Source organism: Scyliorhinus canicula, chromosome 21 (assembly GCF_902713615.1).
Source record: "Scyliorhinus canicula chromosome 21, sScyCan1.1, whole genome shotgun sequence".
Classification (NCBI taxonomy): domain Eukaryota; kingdom Metazoa; phylum Chordata; class Chondrichthyes; order Carcharhiniformes; family Scyliorhinidae; genus Scyliorhinus; species Scyliorhinus canicula.
The window spans coordinates 61,622,087-61,645,748 of NC_052166.1; the positions used below are offsets into that span (position 1 = coordinate 61,622,087).

At 47.9% G+C, this 23,662-nt stretch overlaps 1 protein-coding gene, 1 long non-coding RNA gene and 1 other non-coding gene across 12 annotated transcripts in view; 1 reads left to right on the forward strand and 2 right to left on the reverse strand.

Annotated features, from left to right (window-relative positions):
- Positions 1-23,662, forward strand: part of si:dkey-21e5.1 (potassium channel subfamily T member 1) — a 401,511-nt gene that overhangs the window by 346,183 nt on the left and 31,666 nt on the right. For all 9 annotated transcript variants that reach the window (XR_005458485.1, XM_038781761.1, XM_038781755.1 and 6 more), the window contains 5 exons: positions 4,684-4,789; positions 7,786-7,958; positions 13,404-13,475; positions 15,153-15,287; positions 23,173-23,284. Coding sequence is in view for 8 of the 9 variants with exons in the window: in XM_038781761.1 (XP_038637689.1) it covers positions 4,684-4,789; positions 7,786-7,958; positions 13,404-13,475; positions 15,153-15,287; positions 23,173-23,284 (598 nt within the window). In the remaining variant the exon portion in view is untranslated. The remainder of the gene's footprint in view (positions 1-4,683; positions 4,790-7,785; positions 7,959-13,403; positions 13,476-15,152; positions 15,288-23,172; positions 23,285-23,662) is intronic.
- On the reverse strand, positions 7,647-23,440 carry LOC119955509. 2 transcript variants are annotated; one of them, XR_005458487.1, is made up of 3 exons: positions 23,213-23,440; positions 10,149-10,203; positions 7,647-8,298 (listed from the first exon to the last, which is right to left on the reverse strand). It is a non-coding gene; the product is annotated as an uncharacterized LOC119955509 (long non-coding RNA). The 2 variants fall into 2 exon arrangements; XR_005458486.1 differs by lacking the exon at positions 23,213-23,440 and adding an exon at positions 22,838-23,192 and having other exon boundaries at positions 7,847-8,298.
- On the reverse strand, positions 16,575-16,656 carry trnal-aag. Its single transcript has one exon. It is a non-coding gene; the product is annotated as a tRNA-Leu (tRNA).

Below are 23,662 nucleotides of genomic sequence, written 5' to 3' on the forward strand. Positions count from 1 at the left end.
GTGTCCAGAAAGGTTAGGCGGGGTTAAGGGGATGGGGTGGAAGTGAGAGCTTAACTGGTTCGGTGCAGACTCAATGGGCCGAATGGCCTCCTTCTCCAGTGTAAGTTCTATGTTGTTCATTTTGTTTTTAACCAGTAGAAACAAGATAGATTTTGGGTTGAAACATTGAGAAATTCCTTTGCTGTCTTTGCAACATGATGATGCAGGTCCAGTTGAACTGACGGCTTGTGTTCCTCATCAATTCCTGCTCTTTCCTGCTGTAGTTCTGCTTCTTCCATCCCACACCCCGCTAACCCTCCTCCCCCCCTCCTCCCCCCAACCCCCCTCTCTCCCCCCCCTCCCCCCAAACACCCCTCTCTCCCCCCTTCCTCCCCCCAACCCCCCTCTCTCCCCACCCCCCCCCCCCCCCCACCCCCCCATCTCCCCCATACTCTAAAGACACCCTCTGCAAAGTATGGCCCTCCGTAAGATAACACTATTCAGGACAATTTTCTCAATTGGGGCGATTTGCCTAACATTCCACACTATGCACATGTTGCCAGCTCATTCAGGAAAAAGCTAAATCTGTGGACTCCTGGCCAAAGGGTTTGTTTTATGAGGAAAGTTTGAGCAGGTTAGGCCCGTGCCCATTGGAGTATAGAAGAATGAGAGGTGATCGTGTTGAATTATATAAGATCCTGAGGGGACTTGGTTGCTTGGTTCCAGGATGGTTGCTGGGAGGATGTTTCCCCCTGTGTGTCTGTTATTATTATCCGTCAAGAAGGCAGCTCACCACCACCTTCTCAAGAGCATTTGGGGGTGGACAATAAATGCGGGCCTAGTCCATTAAATACTTTTTCAAAAAACTGGAGGACTTCTGTTTTGGAGTCAGTATACTCAAAGTGGTTAAAGCACACATCCGCTAATTTAACCTGGTCTTGGAGAACAGGATGGAGCACAGTGGCTAGCACAGTTGCTTCACAGCTCCAGGGTCCCAGGTTCGATTCCCGGCTTGGGTCACTGTCTGTGCGGAGTCTGCATGTTCTCCCCTTGTGTGCGTGGGTTTCCTCCGGGTGCTCCAGTTTCCTCCCACAGTCCAAAGTCGTGCAGGTTAGGAGGATTGGCCATGCTAAATTGCCCTTAAGGTCCAAAAAGGTTTGGTGGAGTTAGGGGGATAGGGTTGAGGCGTGGGCTTAAATAGGGTGCTCTTTCCAAGGGCCGGTGCAGACTCCGATGGCCTCCTTCTGCACTGTAAATTCTATGATTCTATGAACAGGGTGGTCTTACATTCCCAGCTGCAGTGTATCAAAGAGAGGTTGCATAATGACACAGTGAAATCCAACCATTCTTTCACGAACATCTGAGAACTCAAGAGGTTCATAGAAGATTCATAGAATCTTGCAACAGAGAAGACGACATTCAGCCCATCAGCCTAGTGCTGGCTCTTTGAAAGAGCTAACCAATTGTCCGCGCGTCACTGCACTCCCTCCATGGCCCTGCAGGTTTTTCCTTAGACCAGAGGTTTAATCGAGGTGTCCAAAATCAGGAAGGTGTAAATAAGGAGAAATTGTGTGAGACGGGTCAGTAGCTAAACACTGAGAAAGCGATTGTCAAAGGAACCAGAGGCGAGATGAGGAGTAATTATGTTATGTGGTGTGTAAATGATCTTGAATGCACTGACTGAGAGGGTGAAAGAGGACTCGATAAGAACTTTCAGGCAATTTATTTCAACCATGAGAACTCTCAGATGAATATTTCAAGACGTAATATGCACTTGATGCCCTGTTAACATGGGAAGTTCTATTTTCGATTCGTGTGTGTTTGCACAATGTTCGTCAATAGATGAGGAACCTGAAGAATTAATTTGCCATTCAACTATTTCTCCTCAGCATTGCTTATTAGTCCAGATGCATGAAATTCCTCGATTTTTGGGTTCCCTTTAGGCGCACCCTCCTGCTCTTTGACCACTCGACGTGGAGGGGAGTGGGCAAAATCGGGTGACCCCCCCCCCCCCCCCCGTGGGACCTTTCCTGGGCCTGACCAGCAGGTGCAGGCAGTAGGCAGTCGAGGGGGTTGTTAGGTCTGACTACCTGCCTCTCGTCCACTGCTCAGTCCACATCTGATTGTCCCAGGAGAGGGAGGGGTCCACCGCTCCACGCTCCTCCTGAGGACTGGAGCACAATCAACATTCCCAGGAATATTATTTCGATCTGATCAACTGAATTCCCTTGAAAGGTTTTGTTGCCGTAAGTCTGTGGTGACCAGATCAGAAGGGGAAACGCCGTGCTTCGCTATTGTCAACCTTCTGATGGCTTCAAAATAGGAGAAGAAATGTGAAAGGAAGGAACTGCTTATATTTATTGGGCTGTTGGTTGTAAATGTCCCGAGTCATTGGGCAGCTGCGCAACATTACCAATTCCCTCTTTATTCCACGGCTGTTCAAGTTTAGCTACAGTCTATCGGTAATGGCCCTGGGGTGCAGCCATTGTGTAATAGGTCTGAGATATAATGGGGTGATTCGGTGAATTTTCATCTTCTAATCGAGCAGAAATCATAATCATACTGGGGGAGGGAGAGGGTGGGGGGGCGCCAATGCAATTTTCTCTCATGAAACTGCTACTCTGTTGAAATTTCCAAGCTGCTTTTAACCTGAATCTCTGCTAACCCTATCCAATCACAACATATCATTGATTCGATGGCACCATCTTGTGGTTATTTGGATCTATCTTTTTTTGAGAGAAGATGACTTGTCCTCGTTTTGGGTGGAAGTACATAACGAAAGCCTTGGGCCGGGACATGCCCCCCCCCCCCCCCCCCCCCCCCCCCTCCCCCACACCCACCCCCACCCCACTTTACCTCTGAGTCATAAGGTTCTGGGTTCAAGAGCTTGAGGACAAACATCTACATTCCAGCTGAGCACTAAGAGGGCACTGCACTGTGCATCTTTCAGATGAGATGTTAAGCCAAGTCCCCTCAGGTGGATGTTCATAAGATATCGGAGCAGAATTAGGCCATTCGGCCCATCGAGTCTGCTCCGCCATTCGATCATGGATGTAAATGATCCCATGACACTATTTTGAAAAGCAGAGGAGTTCTCCTCAGTGACCTGGGCAAATATTTACCCATCAACCAGCATCACTAAGAAAACCAACTATCTGGTCATTTTAAACTTCAAAAGTACTTTGTTGGCTGTAAAGCACTTTGAGACGCCTGCTGTCCACTAAATAAATGCAAGTCTTTGTCTGTTTTGAGAGGGCAGATGGGACCTTGCTTTAATGCATCATGGGAAAGACAACATTGCAACACTTGCTCAGTGCCAGTGACAGCTTAGTTCTTTGTTCAAATCTCCGGACTGAGATCCAAATTTGACAAATGCTCGCAATTGAGCATATTGCAATATTTTGACTGGAATCAGCAAGTATCATAGACATTAACATTGCCAGCGACGGGCTTGCGATTGTTCACGGTTTCACATGTATTGGGCTGTCTGACTCTACAGTGAAGCTATTTCAGCTTTCCGTTGCAAGTTACAAAAATGCACAGTGATTAAATCTTACCATCATCTCTGTGCGTTATTTTCAACAAAATTGTAATCATGCCATTTGCAAAGAGAGGGCAGAACGTCTACCTTTGCTGAAGTCTACCAATCATACATGAAGCCCAATTTTCCTTGCAGGGGCTGTTGGAAAAACAGGGGAAGTTTTAGGTGAGGTATATTTGTATTGTTAAATGTTGGAAATAAGGTATAGATTTAAGTGTGCTTAATTTGCTGTGTAAAAAGTGTAAAACTCTGGATGTGTGGGAGTTTGGGCCAATTCGAACTGCATTTCCATTGTGGTGAAAGAGTTTAATGCTGTGTAAAATAAACAAGCTCAGAGGGGCAAAGAGATGTTGCTTAGCACTTTGGGGTAGGAAGTTTTTTTTGTGATTGTCTTCAACTGAATTCATAGCCGTTGGTGCCAAGAAGCTTGATGGGAGCAGCTCTCAGATTTGCTGCGAGAAAAGTCTAAAATGGAGCAATGGTTAAGAAAGCCAGTGTCAGAAATCTAACAAAGAGCGTTAGGAAATCCAAGGTTTTTAGGGATTTATATTTGTATTGGTAAACATTAGAAATAATGTCTAGTTTTAAGTATGTTTAGTTTGTCATGTGAGAGTACCTTTAAGAAATGGGTGTTTAAGAAATGCACCTTTAAGAAATGGGTGTTTATCAGTGATGTCAGAGAGTGGGTGGAGCTGGGCTGTCTGTCAGCTTTTTACTTTCGTTTTAGGCTGTTTGCTGCAGGGTGTGTTTTAGTTTCGTTTTCAGAACTGGATAGCTGCAGTCACAGCCAGAAGGTGTATGAATCTCTCTCTGTAATCTAAAGACTGTAAATCGATCCTGGTGATTTAAAACTAATAACAGTAATGACTTTAACCTGATGTGCTTCTGGTAAAAGGTGTTTTAAGTCTTATAGACATTAAAAGGAAAACTTAAAGGATTACTTAGTGTTGCATTCTTTGGGGTTGTATTTGAATCAATGGTTGCTAAGATGTTCACTGTATGTTTTGAAAAGGTTAACTTAAATTGATAGAATAAACATTGTTTTACTTTAAAAAATACTTTTCCATTTCTGCTCTACCACACCTGTAGAGAGGGCTGTGTGCTCCCCATACCACAGCCTAATTCAGATTGCATGGACTGACCTTTTTACCGTTTGTCTCCAGGTATGTGAAAGGATACCCTCCCAATTCTCCCTATATTGGAAGTTCTCCAACTCTCTGCCATCTTCTACCTGTGAAGGCACCGTTCTGCTGCTTGAGGTTAGACAAGGTAAGAGACTCACAGCATCGATATACACCCGAGCCATGCTGGCAGTACACCAAAAGACACAAATTGCTACAGCACAACTGGAAGGTAGTACAGGAGCATTTGTAAACTCTGGGGACATTACTGCATAGCCACATCGTCCAGGATGACGATGATACCTCACTTTTATGGACAATTCCTATTTTTGTATTCATGGGAAGTGGGCGTTGCTGGCTGGGCCAGCATTTATTAACCATCCCTGAGGGCAATAAAGAATTCACCACATTGCTGCCCATCTGGTTCAGGTGTAGACCAGACTAAGTAAGGATGGCAGATTTCCTTCCCAATAGGATATTCATGAAACCAGATTGATTTTTACACCAATTGACAATGGTTTCATGGCCATCGTTAGACTTTTTAAGTCCTAGATTTTTATTGAATTCAAATTTCACCATCTGGCGTGGTGGGAATTGAACCCAGGTCCCCAGAGCATTACTCTGGGTCCCTGGACTACTAGTCCGTCGACAATACCACAACCCAATTTGTTTGATCTAGGCGAAACAGTCTCTTATTTGGATCGAGTTAGTATTTCTGTGTTTTTGTGGTATGAAAATTGCAATTCTCACTTTCATTTGGCTGCTGTGACAAACCGAAACTTAACAGGCAACAGTTTGATTAAACTGCAGAATTACTTAGAATTCACAGCACAGAAACGTACCCCATGAACATACATTAGCCTCCACTGAGTGGGCCTCAACACTGTATCATTCCCCCCCCCCCCCCCCCCCCCCCCCCCCCCCCCAAGTAGGGGTTTACAACAGGTCTCGGCAAATGGGGACCTGGCGAGCTAAATCCACCTGGGGTGCACAGGTACATACAGTGGTAGAGGGTTGAGCCCTGGCAGTACTCTCACTGTGGCCTGGGTAACAATTACTGTAAGAAAGTCAGAACCATCTGATGTTTGAAATATACATTGTACATTTTGATGGTTCCCACTGACGGCAATTGCCCAATGGAGGTTTGAACTTTCCGGGCAATTACAATTCAATCCTTACCTGGGAACTTACACTGGTGAACTCCCACCCTCCCCATATCTTTGGAGTTAACCCCCCCCCCCCACTCTCTCCAGTTATGACCACCCCCCCCCCCCCCCCCCCCCCCCCGCCCCGGAGCTTGGAAGCTATGGGCCATTACCTTTGCCAATTCCCTACCACCAATATCCTAGGGCTTACCATTAGCCAGAAAGTTAACTGAACCAACCGCATGAATAGTGTGGCTACAAGGGCAGGTTGAGGGGCTGGGAATTCTGCAGCAGCCAACTCACCTCCTAATTCCCTAAAACCTGCCCGACATCTACAAGGTGTCAGGATGGAATACTCTCCACTTGCCTGGATGAGTGCAGCTTCGACAACACTCTAGAAACTTAACACCATCCAGGTCAAAGTAGCCCACCTGATTGGCACCCCATTCAACATTCACTCCCTCCACCACCGAAGTGGCAACAGTGCGGACCACCTACAAGGTGTAGACGCAATGTCCAAAGTTCCTTTGACAGTACTTTCCAAACCCATAACCTCTTCCATCTAGATGAACAAGGGCTTCAGATGCACCGAAATACCACCACTTGCTGCTTTCCCTCCAAGTCATTCATCACCTGACTTGGAAATATGTCACCCTTCCTTCACTGAATTAAATTCCTGGAACGGGACTATGGGTTTACCTACACCAATTGGACGACAGGGGTTGAAGAAGGCAGCTCACCACCACCTTCTGGAGGACAATTCCAATTCCCTTCCCGCACTCAGTGATACACTCAAGCAGACTTCCATTTGTTTCCATAGCCAGTCATTCCTGGAACAGGTCGCGAGTCGGTCACCAGGGCCTGAGAGTTTGAAGGGTAGTCACTCCACATCAGGCGTGGCTGACAGGAATCTCTCCTCAGTTTACCGCCACCCATTGGTTGGAAGGATTTGCAGGTTGGCACGCAACCTGTTTGACCGCATTATGGATGCGCATTCCTTGGCCATCTGACCCTGGGGTGGGACTTGATCTGGCTCAGAGGCAGAGATGTTACCCACTGTGTCACAAGAACTCCAAGGGCAATTAGGGATGGGTAAGTAAATGCTGGCCTGCCCACCGGCACCCACATCCCTCGAACGGACAGGAAAAGCAAATAATAAGATGCCAGGAGTGCCCCGAATTAGGGATTTTCTTTCTTGCTGTTTTCCTTTTCCCCTCTTTAAGCAGAAATATATATTTTTTGAGGTGATTAACGGGACACTGATACTAAAGAGTCGAACATGATCGAAAGTAACCGGGAGGGACCAAAACCCCCTTCACCCCATCGGGCAAAAGCAGCAAACCTTTACCCAGAAGTCTGCATTAGATTTACGTCAGCTATGCCCCTCATTTCATGGCGAGTGAATAGTTATTCAACCAAAGATATGTCCCCAGGCACGTTTAGCTATAAACATTTCTTGGAAAACATTCGAAAGAATCGGGGGCGTCAGCAGTTCTCTGAAACCAAGAACATCCCAGATGCTCGAATGAGTAATTTTTAGTGCGGAATTGTGTGACAATTGTCACATTTCCAGTTGGTGGGGTTGAGTGCCCTGTTTGCGAGAGATGGCAATGTTGTGGAGGAGGTGTCTCTGATAGTTACAGAGTGCTGCTGTGCTAGACACTGCGGAAGAAAAGCACATATGCTTTGAATGCAAACCTAATTGCGCAAAATATATCTTTCCCATTTAAAGAGAGAGCGTAGATTAACTTAGTATCTTTCTGATTATCCCAAAGTGCTTTATAGCATCAGAGAAGCAGCTCTTGAAAATGGTGCTGTGAGATCTTTAGCACCCTAGGGGAAAAACGCCTCAGTTTAACATTTCATTCGAAACACATTTACCACTTTATTTCCCATTTGACATTGTTCTGTAGTGTAATGCAAACCGTGCAGGGTTATTAAAAGCCCTGTGATAAGTTGTGTCTGGTACCTGCCTCATTTGCTTCGTTTTTCTGTTAAGGGCTGTAGGCACAACAGCTTTGAAGACGCAAAGGCCTATGGCTTCAAGAATAAACTGATCATTGTATCCGTGGAGACAGCGGGCAATGGGCTGTACAATTTTATTGTTCCGCTTCGGGCATACTACAGGCCCAGAAAAGAACTGAACCCCATCGTGCTGCTGCTCGATAATCCGTGAGTGAACTTTCATTGATTTGCTTTCATCCTTCACGTCTAACTGAGGTTGTTTTCCAACCTGATGGAATGTCATCACAAAGACTTACGGTGTTTGTATAGATGCATCCTTGCAGCAATAACAATTCTCCCCATTGGAACAAAACACAATCAATGCATTGATTCACCGCTACTTAACAATAATAGTACATTTGGGCAGCACGGTAGCACAGTGCTTAGCACAGTTGCTTCACAGCTCAAGTGTCCCAGGTTCGATTCCCGGCTTGGATCACCATCTGTGCGGAGTCTGCACCTTCTCCCCGTGTCTGTGTGGGTTTCCTCCGGGTGCTCCGGTTTCCTCCTACAAGTCCAAAGATATGCAGGTTAGGTGGATTGGCCATGCTAAATTGCCCCTTAGTGTCCAAAATGGTTAGGTGGGTTACTGGGTTACGGAGATCGGTTGGAAGTGTGGGCTTAAATGGGGGGCTCTTTCCAAGGGCCGGTACAGACTCGATGGGCCGAATGGCCTCCTTCTGCACTGTAAATTCTATGATTCTATGATTTCTGCTGCAGAGTGTCATTTTGGGGACAGTGTGTTCTTAGAAGCCTTTCTCCGATGTCATTGTTTTTTCTGGCATCTGGGTTACGAACATGTGCAGACTTTGGCGGGCTTTTTCAGTCAGAAAGAGGGTGACCTGTAAGCAAGGTCTGTTTTACTAGTGTTCCTGTTTTCATAGTTATTACTGTTACTACTGCTGTGCTGAGTTACTGTTATTGTCAAATTTTGTCATTTATTTGTGGAAAGAAGTTCCTTCTTTTAAACAACATATTTGACTACCTTCCTTGTGGTCTCAAGTTACCACAATTTCAAACAGTATGGGGCAGGATTCTCCAATCCTGTGGCAGAGTGTCCACGGCGTCGTAAACGCCATCGCGTTTTACGGCGACGTGAACGGGCCACTCCCACGATTAATTCTGGCCCCTCCATGGGGCCAGCACAGCACTGGAGTGGTTTGCGCCGTTCCAGCTGCAGATCCCAGTGCGAACTGTACGCCACGGGATCCGCGCATGCACAGTTGCGCCGGCGCCAACGAGGACATGAGCAGTGGCACTGGTGCCAACGTGTGCATGCGCAGTGGCCTTCTTCAACGGCCGGCTCCGAGGCAACATGGTGCAGGGCTACAGGAGCCGGCGCTAGGGAAAGGAGGCCCCTAGCCACAGAGGCCGGCCCGCCGATCGGTGGGCCCCGATCGCGGGCCAGGCCACATCGGAGGCCCCCCCCCCAGGGTCAGACCCTCCCTCCTCCCACAAAGGCCGCCACCCGACCCTAAGACGCCGAGGTCCCGCCAGCCCAGAGCGTGTTAGAACGGTGCTGGCGGGACTCGGCTCTTTTCTTACGGCCGCTCGGCCAATCCGGGCTGGAGAATCACTGTGCCGGCCGCGTAGAGCGACCCGCGGCCGGCGTTGTGCCAACCCACGCCGGCGGAGAATCGCGTGCCAGCATCGGGGCGACATGGCGCGATTCCGGCACGCGATTCTCCGACCCAGCGCGGGGTCAGATATTTTGGGTTGTCATTGTCTTCGCTTCAGTTGACCTTGGTTTGAATTGACAGCGTTTGCTTGAGCAAGGCTTCTGGTAAACTTAAATGTTTATGAAACATTCTTCGAACTATTTACAGTACAAGGCTTAGCACAAGGCTTCACATAGAACTATCTCTCTGCATGCTCTGTCATGTGATCTTACATCACTGATGATGTAGACAGCTTACTTACAGATTTAACATAACCCTTCACACTACATATTTAAGTCATGATTGTTAACTACGCTATTAGATCAGATGTGGCATACTAGTCGTAGCAATAAGATCCAATGGCTGTCATCAATCATTTTTTGGAGAAAGGCACATGATTGATTCCTTTTTTGGGGGGGTCACATTGACCCAAAACAATCACTTTATTTGATATCAAACAAGCTGCCTTAAAAAAGAATCTTGCACTGTAAACAGACAAATGGACAAGCGAAAGCACAATATATCAATTAGCTCTCATTTAACCATCACTGAAGGCAATGCTATTATATCAGAAATTATCCTCCTTTAAGAAAGCAATAGCATCAACCAGTATCTCTACATATCATTAGGACAATACACAATATTCCTTTTGATATCTATGAACGAGATAATGCATCTGTCAATGTTCAGAATCACTCACCTCTTATCTCCATTCCCTCTTCCAGGAACGAGAGATGCCGTCATATTTTGAAGAGCTGTAATAGTTTAAAAGTTGAGCATGTCAGGTTTTTAGAAAGTCGATTTGCTTATTTTGTTTTGTAAAAGTTAGTGGTTAGTTTACGTTATCGGAAAGGGAGGAATGTGCCACGCTTCTTCAAGCTGTAGAAGGGAAACGGAGGGCGCAATTCTCCGCACTCACGACGGTGCGGAGAATAGCGTGGCTCGTAAAATTTTACGGGCACGCTAGTCCGACGCCCTCCCGCTATTCTCCCCACCCCCCCTCCCCCACGCCCGACTCCCGATACAAATCGCTGCCGCCGTTTTTTTACGTCCAGCAGCGATTCTCAGCTGTCCGATGGGCCGAGTTCCCAGCCCTTTACGGCTGTTTTTACGAACGGCAAACACACCTGGTCTGGCCGTTCGTAAAAACGGCCGTAAAGTCCCGATTTTTAAAACCATGGCACCGATTGGCACGGCAGTACCACGGCCGTGCCAAGGGTGCCATGGGCCCGCGATCAGTGGGCAGCGGGTCCGATGCCCGCGCACTCTTTGTCCCTCCACCGCCCCGCTGTATCACTTCGCGGGGCGGCTGAGGGGCATACCGGCCCGCGCATGCGCGGGTTTCGCGCAAATGCGCGATGACGTCATCCGCGCATGCGCGGGTTGGAGTCTTCCAATCCGCGCATGCGCGGCTGACGTCATATAACGCGTCAGCCGGCGCAAACTCTGGCAAGCGGGCTTAACGAAATTCGTTAAGCCCGCGATGCCGGAGTTCACGGCCGCGGCATGCTAGCCCCGACCGGGGACCAGAATCGGTTCCCAGTCGGGGGGGCGGAGGCTGGCGTCAAACCCGCCCGGATTTGACGCCAGCCTTACGATTTCTCCCCCTCTGGGAGAATCGCGCCCTGAGTTTTCCACCGGAAAAAATCCCTTTGCTGGAATCCTCCGGCCGCTGGGATTCTCTTCCCGCCGGCAGTGCACCCCTGCCCACAGGTTTCCCGATGGAGTTGGGTATCTTCAATGGGAAATCCCATTGACAAGTTGCCAGAACTAGCGAATGACGCGCCACCGAGAACCACGTGGCTGGGCAAACGGAGAATCCAGCACCTTGTCATTGTAGGGCTTCTACGATTCAATCACTTTTCCTGTAAATGAATAATTAATGCGCAGGATTTTATGAGTTTCTACCGCAAGGTTTACCAGCAGGGAGACCCATAAAATTCTCCAATGATCTTCCCACCACCTACTTGCTACCCTTCCTGACCTGTCCACCATATTATAGGGGAGCAGACAAAAACTAGGCCAGCCCACACTCTCCCCAATTGAGATCTTTGAATGGCCAACTTGGGACCAATTCCCACCCAACCACAATTTTTAAGACTGCAGGAGGAGGTCAGGGGCGAGGGCCAGGTCTGACAGGTCACTCTGCTTGGTCTCGGGCAAAACGTTTTGCGTGCAATGGTACGTCCATCACTAGCCCCCTTCTGGATCAGGATACCCCACAGGTCTTCCCACTTCCCCCCCTCCAGGTGCTCCTTCCCCACCTTGGCCTTAGTAACTGGAAGACTAGCCCTTCTCGCCCATCTCCTCTCCCATCTCCCCAACGAGACCTACCTGCCCCTGTGGGTTCTGGCACCTCGACCAGTGGGACTCCTCATAGTCCCGGCAATAGCTAGAGCTCCCGGTGGCCACTGCTGGGACTTCAGAGCTGCCAGCCAATCAGTGTGCCCGGCAGCCCTCTGAGGTGGCACCTCCTCCCAGCTGAGGGCCAAATGCCCCACTTCCAGCCAGTTAGTGGTGCACAGAGCGTCATATAGCTGTGGGGCATCTGATGCCCTTTGGGTGGCAGGGTCAGAAACCCTGGCACCTACTAAACTCTGTCCAGTAGCTGAAAATAGAGCAGACCGGTTTTCAAAAGGCAGTTTCATCCACATTTGCAGGAATTTGTGTATTTAAAGACACGTAACAAGAAATGATCAACCCATCTTCTGGAATTGTCTTTCTACACCAGCCTCTCAATGTTTTTTGTCTTTCTGAGGTCACTCATCTCAGTGACTCCAACTGCCCACATCTGCAAGCATATTGTCACAAACCCTGATATCTCGATAAGCTTCCAGTAACGTGTCCAGTGTAACAAACAGAAAATAATATCTGTTCATTTATTTTTGGTCAATTGGAGTTACCCTGGGCCCCTTCAAGACCCTTGATCCAGTCATTAGCAAGTGACAAAGGATAACATTGCTAAGCTGTTACACGGCACAGGAAGATTGAATGCACCGTGGGGTTAGTGCTTCATTGCCCTTTCACATGTAGGACCTAGCTGCGAGCAAAGTGGATTAATATTATAGACAAAGCAACTAGGAGCCATCCCTTTCCTGCTCTCTCCTCTCCCATCCTGCCGCACTCTCACCGCCCCCCCCCCCCCCCCCCAACCCCGCACAACCCACAACAATCCTAAACCGAACAATAATGTCGCGACTCTCCCAGATTGGGCGTAATGGTGGCACAGTGGTTAGCACTGCTGCCTCACAGAGCCTGGGACTAGGGTTCAATTCCGGCTTTGGGTGATTGTGTGGAGTTTGCACTTTCTCCCCAGTGTCTGCGTGGGTTTCCTCCGGGTGCTCCGGTTTCCTCCCGCAGCCCATGGTGCAGATGTGCAGGCTAGGTGGATTGGCCATGTTAAAATTACTCCTTAGCGTCCAAGAGTGTGCAAGTTAGGTGGGGCTACGGGGATAGGGTGAGGCAGTGGGCCTGGGTAAGGTGCTCTTTCAGAGGATCGGTGAAAACTCGATGGGCTGAATGGCCTCATTCTGCACTGTAGGAATTCCATGGGTCTATGACCATAGGCTACATTCTTCTTTGATGGGGAGAGCCTACTGGTGGTGATTTAACCTGAGGATCACCACACCTCAGGTGAGGGGCAAGATTCAGAAGGCGTGGCCTTCATGAATAACCCAACAACGAAGCATGAAGGGGCAAGGTTGTTGGAGGTCAAGTCCCATTTCCTCAAGATTCATGTTGAAAAAAAGTTTTCTGCCTCTCGTAGTTTTCCTGTTTAACATCCTCCACTATCAGCACCTTTGTTTTTGAGAATGAAATATGAATTGATCACAGCTTAGAATTACAATTGTATAGATTTCTGAGTACAGATACCCAAGAGTGCGTTTAATGACTGAATAGAATGCTTTGATGCAGCGTGAAAATAGGTTCATATACGTTGTGATGTGTTTTACAGGCCAGATAACCATTTTCTGGAGGCAATCTGCTGTTTTCCGATGGTTTATTTCATGGTGGGATGCATTGACAAGTAAGTATCAATGCATTGTACCAATCAAAGGCCAGAATTCTGTTGTGTGATTAAGCTAGCATTTATTTGCATACCCTCTCCAAACATGAAGGCAGCAGGGTGTCTAACATACTTTTCCTGGTGTGCAGGGATCCCTGGTAATCTTTTAGAATCCTCCATTGAGTAATTCCCTTATCCCAGTCTGTTGACAGCAGACCATTCGGGACCAGATGGTTTTTAAGACAATTCCAGCAGTTTCATTAGCTCCACAGACACCAACTTTTTACACCTGATTCCTTTGATTAATTAAATTAAATTTCCACAATGGTACTATGGTAGGATTTGAACTTGTGTGTCCAGTATATTAGCCCAGACCTCTGGATTACTGGTGCAAACAATGTCAGGCAGATTTCGATCAGAAGGTGAGTCAGTTTTGCACACCCATCAGTCAAGTTTCTCAGCGACTTTAGTTCATTCCTGTAAATCGGTCAACGGTTGGCCGCATGTTTGGACACGGTGCAGGGAACGAGAAAGGTGGGAATCCAGATACCTAAACAGGAAATCTTGCCCTCTGGGTATATTTCCCTTCTATATATTAGAACAATATATATTAAAACATAACTTTTATTAGAACAATCCACCACCGAATTAACTGGCGCTATTGATTGGGCCACTGTTTTTCCTAACCTTTGGTACCTGAGTTCAGTTCCAGTACACATCGTGGGCCGAAGGGCCTGTACTGTGCTGTACAGTTCTATGTTCTATAACAATGTCAGGGAGGTTTCTTCTTTTCCGAATGAGCTTTAACATTCTCAATCCAGTTACTAATGAATGCAAAACTCAAACCTCTCCATAATTCAGCACTAATTGGTACCCATGTGGAAGCAATCACAAGGGGCGGCACGGTGGTTAGCACTGCTCTAGGGACCCGGGTTTGATTCCAACCTCAGTTGACTGTGCGGAGTTTGCACTTTCTCCCCCGTGTCTGCCTGGGTTTCTGCCCACAATCCAAAAATGTGCAGGTTAGGTGGCATTGGCCATGCTAATTTGCTCCTTTGTGTGCAAAAGTTTAGGTGGGGTTACTGGGTTACGGGGATAGGGTGGGCTTACGTAAGGTGCTCTTTCCAAGGGCTGGTGCAGACTTGATGGGCCGAATGGCCTTCTCCTGCACTGTAAATTCTATGATAAGCATGCCGATTGTGTGGAGTAAAAGGCTCACACTGATGCTATATGGAGTTAGGTCCCAGAACATCCATAATCCCATTGAATGGCAGGATAGTCTCTAGGGGCAAAATAAGCGACTCCTGTTGTTACTATGCAGTGAGGCTGAGCCTTACCTTGTGTGAGACTCATGTTATATCTGAGCTGGGGTACAATGAAATGAACAAATCTTCTATTTCCGTTCCATAGTACTAATCCCGGAAGTCGGCCTGTAGCATGAAGTTCAGTTTATTTTATGTTAACAAGACTAAATAAGTATAAGCCAATGTTATATTAGAGACAGAACCTACAAGAAAATGCAGAATGGGAGGGCGGCCAGCAGCTGAAGCGGAAGGAAAGGCTAATGGGTTGGGTGGAGCCCTGCAACAGAACTGTCCATCGCTCTGGGAGAAGCTTTCATTACTGCCGCTGTGTGTGAAGCCAGCACATTTTAACTCTTAATCTCTATCTTTTTGTTTCCTTGGGCATATCCCTCAGTCTGGATAATCTACTGCAGTGTGGGATTATTTATGCAGACAACCTGGTAGTTGTGGACAAAGAGAGTACGATGAGCGCCGAGGAGGATTACATGGCTGATGCCAAGACGATTGTTAACGTCCAGACAATGTTCAGGTAAGAGGGTTTCTGCAGAGCAAAGCCCAAACTGCAGAACTACAAATGCGTTGCTGGCTGGATTTTCACCTAAATTGACTTCTTTCTCACTGTAAATAAATACAGATTTGCAATTATATGAAATGAAAAATGAAATGAAATGAAAATCACTTATTGTCACAAGTAGGCTTCAAATGCAGTTACTGTGAAAAGCCCCTAGTCGCCACATTCCAGCACCTCAGGGAAGCTGGTACGGGAATTGAACTGTGCTGCTGGCCTGCCTTGGTCTGCTTTCAAAGCCAGTGATTCAGCCCTGTGCTAAACCAGCCCCTTTATATGGCAGCCTCCATGCTCTCTAGATGTCTCAAAAGCACCTTATAGCCATGGGAGTGCATTTGAAAGTGTCGTCACTGGTGTAACGTACAGTTAACCGGTTATTATTCAGCATGTGCAGGAAATGGGTGGTGCTGGTCAATCAATATACTGGCTTACGGATAATTCCATCTACCAATGGAACAGCGTAACCCTTGTGGCATGAACTAATATGCAGGTACTCAGGAAGTAAGAAACATTGGGTGGGATTCACCGACAGCGAGATCCTCCGCTTTGCTGGGAGCGCTCCCACGCTCGCGGATATCCCGATGACATGGGGGTGGCCACAATGGAAAACTCCATTGGCCGGCTGCCAGAAGGGAGGATCACGCTGCTGGTGGGGGTATGCCCCGCCGCTCCAGAAAACAGGTCTGGCAGGACAGAGAATCCCGCCCTTTATTTCTGAGCTTTAACAGCACATTAAAAGATAATTAAAGTATAAAATAATACAGTCTACAGATAAGGGTTCTGGATAACTTTGTATATGCTTCCAATTTGCAAAGCGAGGATTGGTACTTGGTGAACATCAGAAATTCTAGTTGGTTGGAGTGCCAGATGGTATAAAGTTACTGTGGTAACATAATAGAGCAATGGAATTGTAAAACTGGTGGCAAATAATGGCGGCTGGCAAGATTCCATCATTGGCAACGTGACCAGCTCATCTGTTTCTAGTGATATTGATTGAGGTCTAAATATTGGCCAGGATCTGAGGGAGAACTCCTTCAAATGAAATGAAATGAAAATGAAAATCGCTTATTGTCACGAGTAGGCTTCAATGAAGTTACTGTGAAAAGCCCCTAGTCGCCACATTCCAGCGCCTGTTCGGGGAGGCTGGTGCGGGAATCGAACCGTGCTGCTGGCCTGCCTTGGTCTGCTTTAAAAGCCAGAGATTTAGCCCAGTGTGCTAAACCAGCCCCTTAAAACTGTAAACGCTACTGGCAGCGGTGGGATTCGAACCCACGCCTCCGCAGAGACTGGAGCCTTAATCCAGCACCTTAGACCGCTCGGCCACGCTACCACATCAATGCCATTGGATCTTTCACATCTATTTGAGAGGCCAGACAGGGCCTCAGTTTCCCAGAATCGCTGACAGTGCAGCATCCTCTCAGTATTGCACTGAAGTGCCAGCCTAGCATTTTGTGTTTACGTTTCAAGAATTTCTCTTATTCTTTCATGGAATGTGGGTCTCGCTGGCAAGGTGAGACGATTTGCTGCCCATCCCTAATTGTCCTTGAACTGAGTGGCTTGTTAGGCCATTTCAGAGGATATTTAAGACTCAACTCCATTGCTATGGGTTTGGTGTCACATGTAGGCCACACCAGTTAAGGATGGCAGATTGCCTTCCCTAAAGGACCATCGAAGGACCAGATAGTTTCACCATTATTGAGTCTAGCTTCATAATCCAGATTATATTTCCTGAATTTAAATTCCATCAGCTGCCGTAATGGGATTTGAATCCACGCCCCTCCCCCTCCCTCTCTCTCCCTCTCCCTCCCTCCCTCCCTTCATCCCCCCCTCCCTCCCCCCCTCCCTTCCCCCTCCCTCCCTCCCTCCCTCCGTCCCTCCCTCCCTCCGTCCCTCCCTCCCTCCCTCCCTCCCTCACCCCTCCTTCCATCCCTCTCTCCCTCCCTCTCTCCCTCCGTCCGTCCCTCCCTCCCTCCCTCCCTCCCTCCCTCCCTCCCTCCTTCCTTCCTCGCCCCCGCTCCCTCCCCCCAATCGTTAGCCTGGGCCTCTGGATTTACTAATCCAGTAATGTTAGAACTGCACCACCGTCATCGTCGGGACTTGATTCACCAGCTCTGTGACTCGGAGGCAGGAGGATTACCAACTGAGTCATGGCTGGCAGATAAACAAAAATGAAGCAGGGGTTTATGCCTCCTCATTCCTATCCTGTGAGCCACACAGCAAAATGTTCATTTGAGTCAGAGGACCCGGCTCAGCCAAGTGTCCAGTTTAACATCGGAGGAACGTGAGTAACTCTTGAGTGTCATTAGTGGAACGGGGTGGGGAACGGAGATTGCATTGCAAAAGAGAAAATGCTGGAAAATCGCAGCAGGTCTGGCAGCGTGTGCAGGGAGAGAAAGGAGGTAACGTTTCGAGTCCGATGACTCTTTGTCGTTTCAGATTCCAGCATCCGCAGTTATTTGTTTTTATCCAGAGATTGCATTACTCCCCTTACCAGGCACTGCTTTGTAAAATGGCGAATGTCAGAAAGAAAATACAAAGAATAGTTGTCAATTGTCATCGGATGTCTTCCCAGTGATAACTTTCCATCTGAGGAGGTTCTTTCCCGGTAGCCTCTTATTGTTTTACTAGTGTGAAGGCCCCCTCCCCCTCATGAAGGTGAATAAAATACAAAAGCTGAAAAATGCGAGCATGCTGAAATAAATCTCAAAGTGCAGTTCAGCAAAGTACTCGAAAAGAAAACGATAAAACAGGCCAATGGCCCAGCTCTGGACAAAGATGTGCAGGTTAGTTGGGGTCATGGGGATAGGGCCGGGGTGTGGGCCTAGGTAGGGTTCTCTTTCAGAGGGTCCATGTAGACTCGATGGGCCGAATGGCCTCCTTCTGCACTGTCGGGATTCTATGGTTATATGGATGAAGGGATTTTATCGCAAATGCTGTGTTCTGGAATATTCTGTTCCATTCTTGAATCATAGTGCCATTGATCTGGATAGTAAACCCAAAAGAGTGCAATAAACTGTAGTTACTTTAATTATGGAGCACAAACATTACTGTTGTCTTCTGGGAAGGAAATAAGAAACATATTAAATGTTATAAGGTCGAATTGCACATTGGACGGCAATATATGAACTATGCAATGATGCAAGCAGCAGTGGTCTCCATGGTATTGGATATCCAGTGTCTGTTGTGTTGTTACTGATCCTTTATTTTTGTAACAGGAGTTCTCATCTCATTAGGCAAGAGTGGGATGAGGAGGAATTTCTTCACTTAGAGGGTGATCCATCCTTGGAATTCTCTACCTCAGAGGGCTTTGGAAGCTCAATCATTGAGCGTGTTCAAGACAGAAATCAATAAATTTCTGGATATCAATGACATCAAAGAATATGGATTTAGTGTGGGGAAAGTGGCATTGAATGGATATAGTTGGGTTAGGTGAGTGGGCCAAAAACTGGCAGATGGAATTTAATGTGGATAAGAGTGAGGTCATGCATTTTGGTCAGAAAAATGGGAAGGCAACTTATTAGCTAAATGGGGAGGAGCGACTTTGGGGTGCTCCGGTGCAGAGGGATCTGGGTGTCCTTGTGCATGAGTCACAGAAACTTAACATGCAGGTGCAGCAGGTAGTAAAGAAAGCAATGGAATGTTGGCATTTATAACTAAAGAAATGGAGTATAAAGGTAATTAAATGTTTTTGCAACTATACAAGGCATTGCTGAGACCGCTCCTGGAGTATTGTGCACAGTTTTGGTCCCCTTTTTGGAGGCAGTTCAGAGGCGGTTCACTGGATTGATTCCAGATATGAAGGGTTTGTCGTATGAGGAGAGATTGAGCAGTTTGCGCCTATATTCTCTCGAGGTTAGAAAAATGAGGGGAGATCAAATTGAGGTGTCCAAGATGATAAAAGGTATGGATAAAGTAGACATGGAGCGGATGATTCATGGGGCATTCTAGAATGGGAGGTCATAGTCTCAGTATAAGAGGTAGCAGAGTTAAAACAGAGTTGAGGAGAAACTACTTCTCCCAGAGGGTTGTGAATCTGGGGAATTCGCTTCCCCAAGTGCGGTGGATGCTGGGACAGTGAGTAAATTAAGGACGAGTTCGACAGGTTTTTAATTGGTAATGGGTTAAAGGGTTATGGAGAACGGGCAGGACGGTGGAGTTGACGCCATCATGAGATCAGCCTTGATCGCATTGTACGGTGGAGCAGGTTCGAGAGGCTAAATTGCCTAATCCTGCTCCTAGTTCTTATGTTCATCTGTTCCAAGAAAAAACTATTCTGTGTAATTCCACATCCCAGCTCTTGGTCAGCAACCCCATCGGTAACAGCACCTCAAGCACAAATCTGGTGTTCTTGATTAACGAGGGAATCAAGGGTCATGGAGAGAAGGCAAGAAGAATGGGGATGAGGAACATATCAGCCATGGTTGAATAGCAGAGCAGACTCAATGGGCCAAATGGCCTAATTCTGATCCTATTTTAGATGACCTTATGATGTAGATGATCGGCCTTGATCTAATTGAATGGCAGAGTGGACTTGAATGGCTTACTCCTGTTCCTATTTTCCTCGGAGTCTCAACATTTAACCAGGGGCTGGTTTAGTTCACTGGGTTAAATCGCTGGCTTTTAAAGCAGACCAAGCAGGCCAGCAGCACGGTTCGATTCCCGTACCAGCCTCCCCGGACAGGCGCCGGAATGTGGCGACTAGGGGCTTTTCACAGTAACTTCATTGAAGCCTACTCGTGACAATAAGCGATTTTCATTTTTTTCCATTTTCATTTTTACAACGGAGCACCAATCATGCAGGGAGTCCACATTGCTGTGACAGCATGCACTTTCACATGCATGTTGTGGTCTCCTCTCCGCTCCGCTCTTTACCCCCTGCCACTGGCCTGTGCTGGAAGGATAAAACAGGCCTGATAGCACCTTCTTTGACCATCAGGTCCTGGAGTGAGACTCGAATCCAGAGCTTCTGGCTCTGAGGCAAGGACCCTCCGACCCTCCCCAATGTGCCACAGGTCCTCCATGAAGAATGTATTTACAGGACTATAAACGCTATTAACTAATATATCGAACGGAATTCAGGAGAAACTTCTTGAATCAGACAGTGATTAAAATGTCGAATTCATTATCATAATGAGTCATTGTGATGATTAGTGTAGACAAAATTAAGGGGCAACTAGATAAACACTTAAGAGAGGAAGGAATCCTGATAGTGTTAGATGAAGAAGATTGGGAAGGGGCTTATATGATGTATAAAAAAGCAGCATAAGACCAGTTCAGCCGAATGACCTGTTACTGTGCTGTAAATACCACACCATAAGGCCATACAACAAAGGAACAGAAGTAGGCCACTCAGCCCATCGAGTCTATTCCGCCATTCAATGAGATCATATCTGATCTGATATGATAATCCACAACTCCACTTTCCCACCTTAATCCCATAACCCTTGATTCCTTTACTGATTAAAAATCTGTTGATCTCAGCCTTGGACATACTTAACGATCCAGCCTCTGCAGCCCCCTGTAGTAAAGAATTCCACAGATTCGCTCCTCTCTGAGAGAAGACATTCCTCCTCCTCAATCCCCTCAGAACCAAGTCAAAACTCTATCCTTGACTTCAACTCAGCAGCCACTCCCAGAATTATGTTTGGTGTTGGAAACATCACTCATATGGGGCTGGATTCTCCCCTACCCGGCGTGACGGAGGGTGCCGGCGTAGGGGAGTGGCGCCAACCACTCAGGGGTCGCGCCTCCCCAAAGGTGGGGAATTCTCCCCACCTTTGGGGGCCAGCCCCGCGCCGGAGCAGTTTGCACCAGAAGACTGACGCAAACACCCGGCGCAGTCGGAAGCGGGGCTGGCCGAAAGGCTTTCGGCGGTCGGCGCATGCGCCGGCAGTGACGTCAGCGGCAGCTGGCCGCTGACGTCACTGCCGGCGCATGCGCGATGCGGGGTTCTCCTCCGCGTCCGCCATGGCGGAGGCCGTGGCGGCGCGGAAGGAGAAAGAGTGCCCCCACGGCACTGCCCCGCGGAGTGAGCGGGGGGCCCCGATCGCGGGCCAGGCCTCCGTGGGGGCACCCCCCCGGGTCCGATCGCCCCCCGCCCCCCCAGGACCCCGGGGGCCTGCTCGCGCCGCTGAGCCCGCCGTTCCAGAGGTGGTGTAAACCTCGGCGGCGGGAGAAGGCCTCCCAGCGGCGGGACTTCGGCCCATCCGGGCCGGAGATTTGAGGTAAGTTTAAAAAAAATGAAATCCCGCCGGCGCCAGCTGTTTTCACAGGCTGCCGGCAGGATTTGCACAACGCCGGTTTATGACCGGCGGGAGAATTCAAAAACCTGCGGGAGCGGAAATAACGCCGCTTCCCGCCAATTCTCCGACCCTGCGTGGGGTCGGAGAATTTCGCCCATGGTTTGACTTTGAAAAAACACGATTTCAAAGCATTTGTGCTTTTGAAAATTAATTCTCCTAAATTGACATGTTTCCGCTGCTCGCATTATCCCTTAGGACCTCCCCGAGGACAAGAGAATCATGGAGGTATGTTATTGCACTCGATATATCACAACCCAATTCCAATTCTCTTCCCACACCTCATGGTGCACTAAGGTAGATTTTTGTCTGTTTCCATAGCGAGTCATTCCTGGAACAGCAGAGTAGCGTAGTGGTTAGCGCAATTGCTTCACAGCTCCAGGGTCCCAGGTTCGATTCCCGGCTTGGGTCACTGTCCGTGCGGAGTCTGCACATTCTCCCCGTGTGTGCGTGGGTTTCCTCCGGGCGCTCCGGTTTCCTCCCACATGTCCAAATACGTGCAGGTTAGGTGGATTGGCCATGATAAATTGCCCTTAGTGTCCGAAATTGCCCTTAGTGTTGGGTGGGATTACTGGGTTAAGGAGATGGGGTGGGGGTGTGTGCTTGGGTAGGGTGCTCTTTCCAAGAGCCAGTGCAGACTTGATGGGCCGAATGGCCTCCTTCTGCACTGTAAATTCTATGAAATCATGAGGAACAGGTCGCTAGTCTGTTGTCAGACTGGTTGAGCTGGTTTAGCTCACAAGGCTAAATCGCTGGCTTATAAAGCAGACCAAGCAGGCCAGCAGCACGGTTCGATTCCCGTACCAGCCTCTCCGGACAGGCGCCGGAATGTGGCGACTAGGGTCTTTTCATAGTAACTTCATTGAAGCCTACTCGTGACAATAAGCGATTTTCATTTTTCATTTTCAGAGGCTTATAGCTTGAGGGGCGCCCATTCCATATCAAGCGTGGCTGATTAGGAGTCTCTGCCGCTCTTACCGCCAGCCATTGGCGTGTTCGGAGGGTTTGCAAATTGACATTTGCAGGTGTTATGGACACACCCTCCTTGGCCATGAAGATCTGAGGTGGGATTCGAACCTGAAGTGGCCCCAATGGACTACAAAGACCTCTGATACACCAAGTTATCTTCCCACAAAGCAATACGTTTTGTTCACCAAATTCCTTCAATTGGTTTGACAGCCTGACATTTGGCTTCTTTAGTTAGGTAATTACCTGCAATGCAGTAGTTGGGCCCATTCCATGCCTCCACTTCATAGGGAAGCACATTTTGTCGACTTGCCAATATTCCTGTTGACATGAATGAACCCAATGCTATTTTATCCATAAAAAGTGCAGTTGGCCTGGAGATTTCCATTGTTTACATCACCAGCAACACCTTGGCCTACAATGTTGTAGTCACGGCAGAACAATTTTAAGAAAGTTGCTTGTGGATCACAAGCTTTTTTGGGTCCTATAACAGTCAAGGTATCAGAAAATCATGAATGATCACATTTTTCTTCTGGCGGTTAACCATATTCAAACATAATTCTCTGTCCTTAATATTTCAGGTTGTTCCCCAGCCTCAGCATCATCACAGAATTGACTCACCCGTCAAATATGAGGTTCATGCAGTTTCGAGCCAAGGACTGTTATTCACTGGCTCTCTCCAAATTAGAAAAGGTAACCACATTTGTTTGTCAAGTTAAAATTGCGATGCATTGTGTCTTCACGATCGCCTCCGCACCTCCCTGCGACAGTAAGATTCATCGATTCCCCCTTGGCAAGATCTATTTAAGCAGGATGCGTCATGAAGTTCAAGGGTTTAACAGCTTTGCTGGCTTAGCTACACTCGGCATTGTTCACTGCTGTCCTTGGGTAGGAGTGACAAGCATGGGAACACAATTCGCTTTCCATAGATGCCTGGTTGCCATAGCTGCATCCGTCTTAAGGCATTACCTTGGAGAGAGAAGTAATTGTGATCAACTAACACTATTCAGATGGACGACAAAGGGGACTGTCCTGGGGGCCAATGCTTAATTACCAGCTCTATGTGCTATC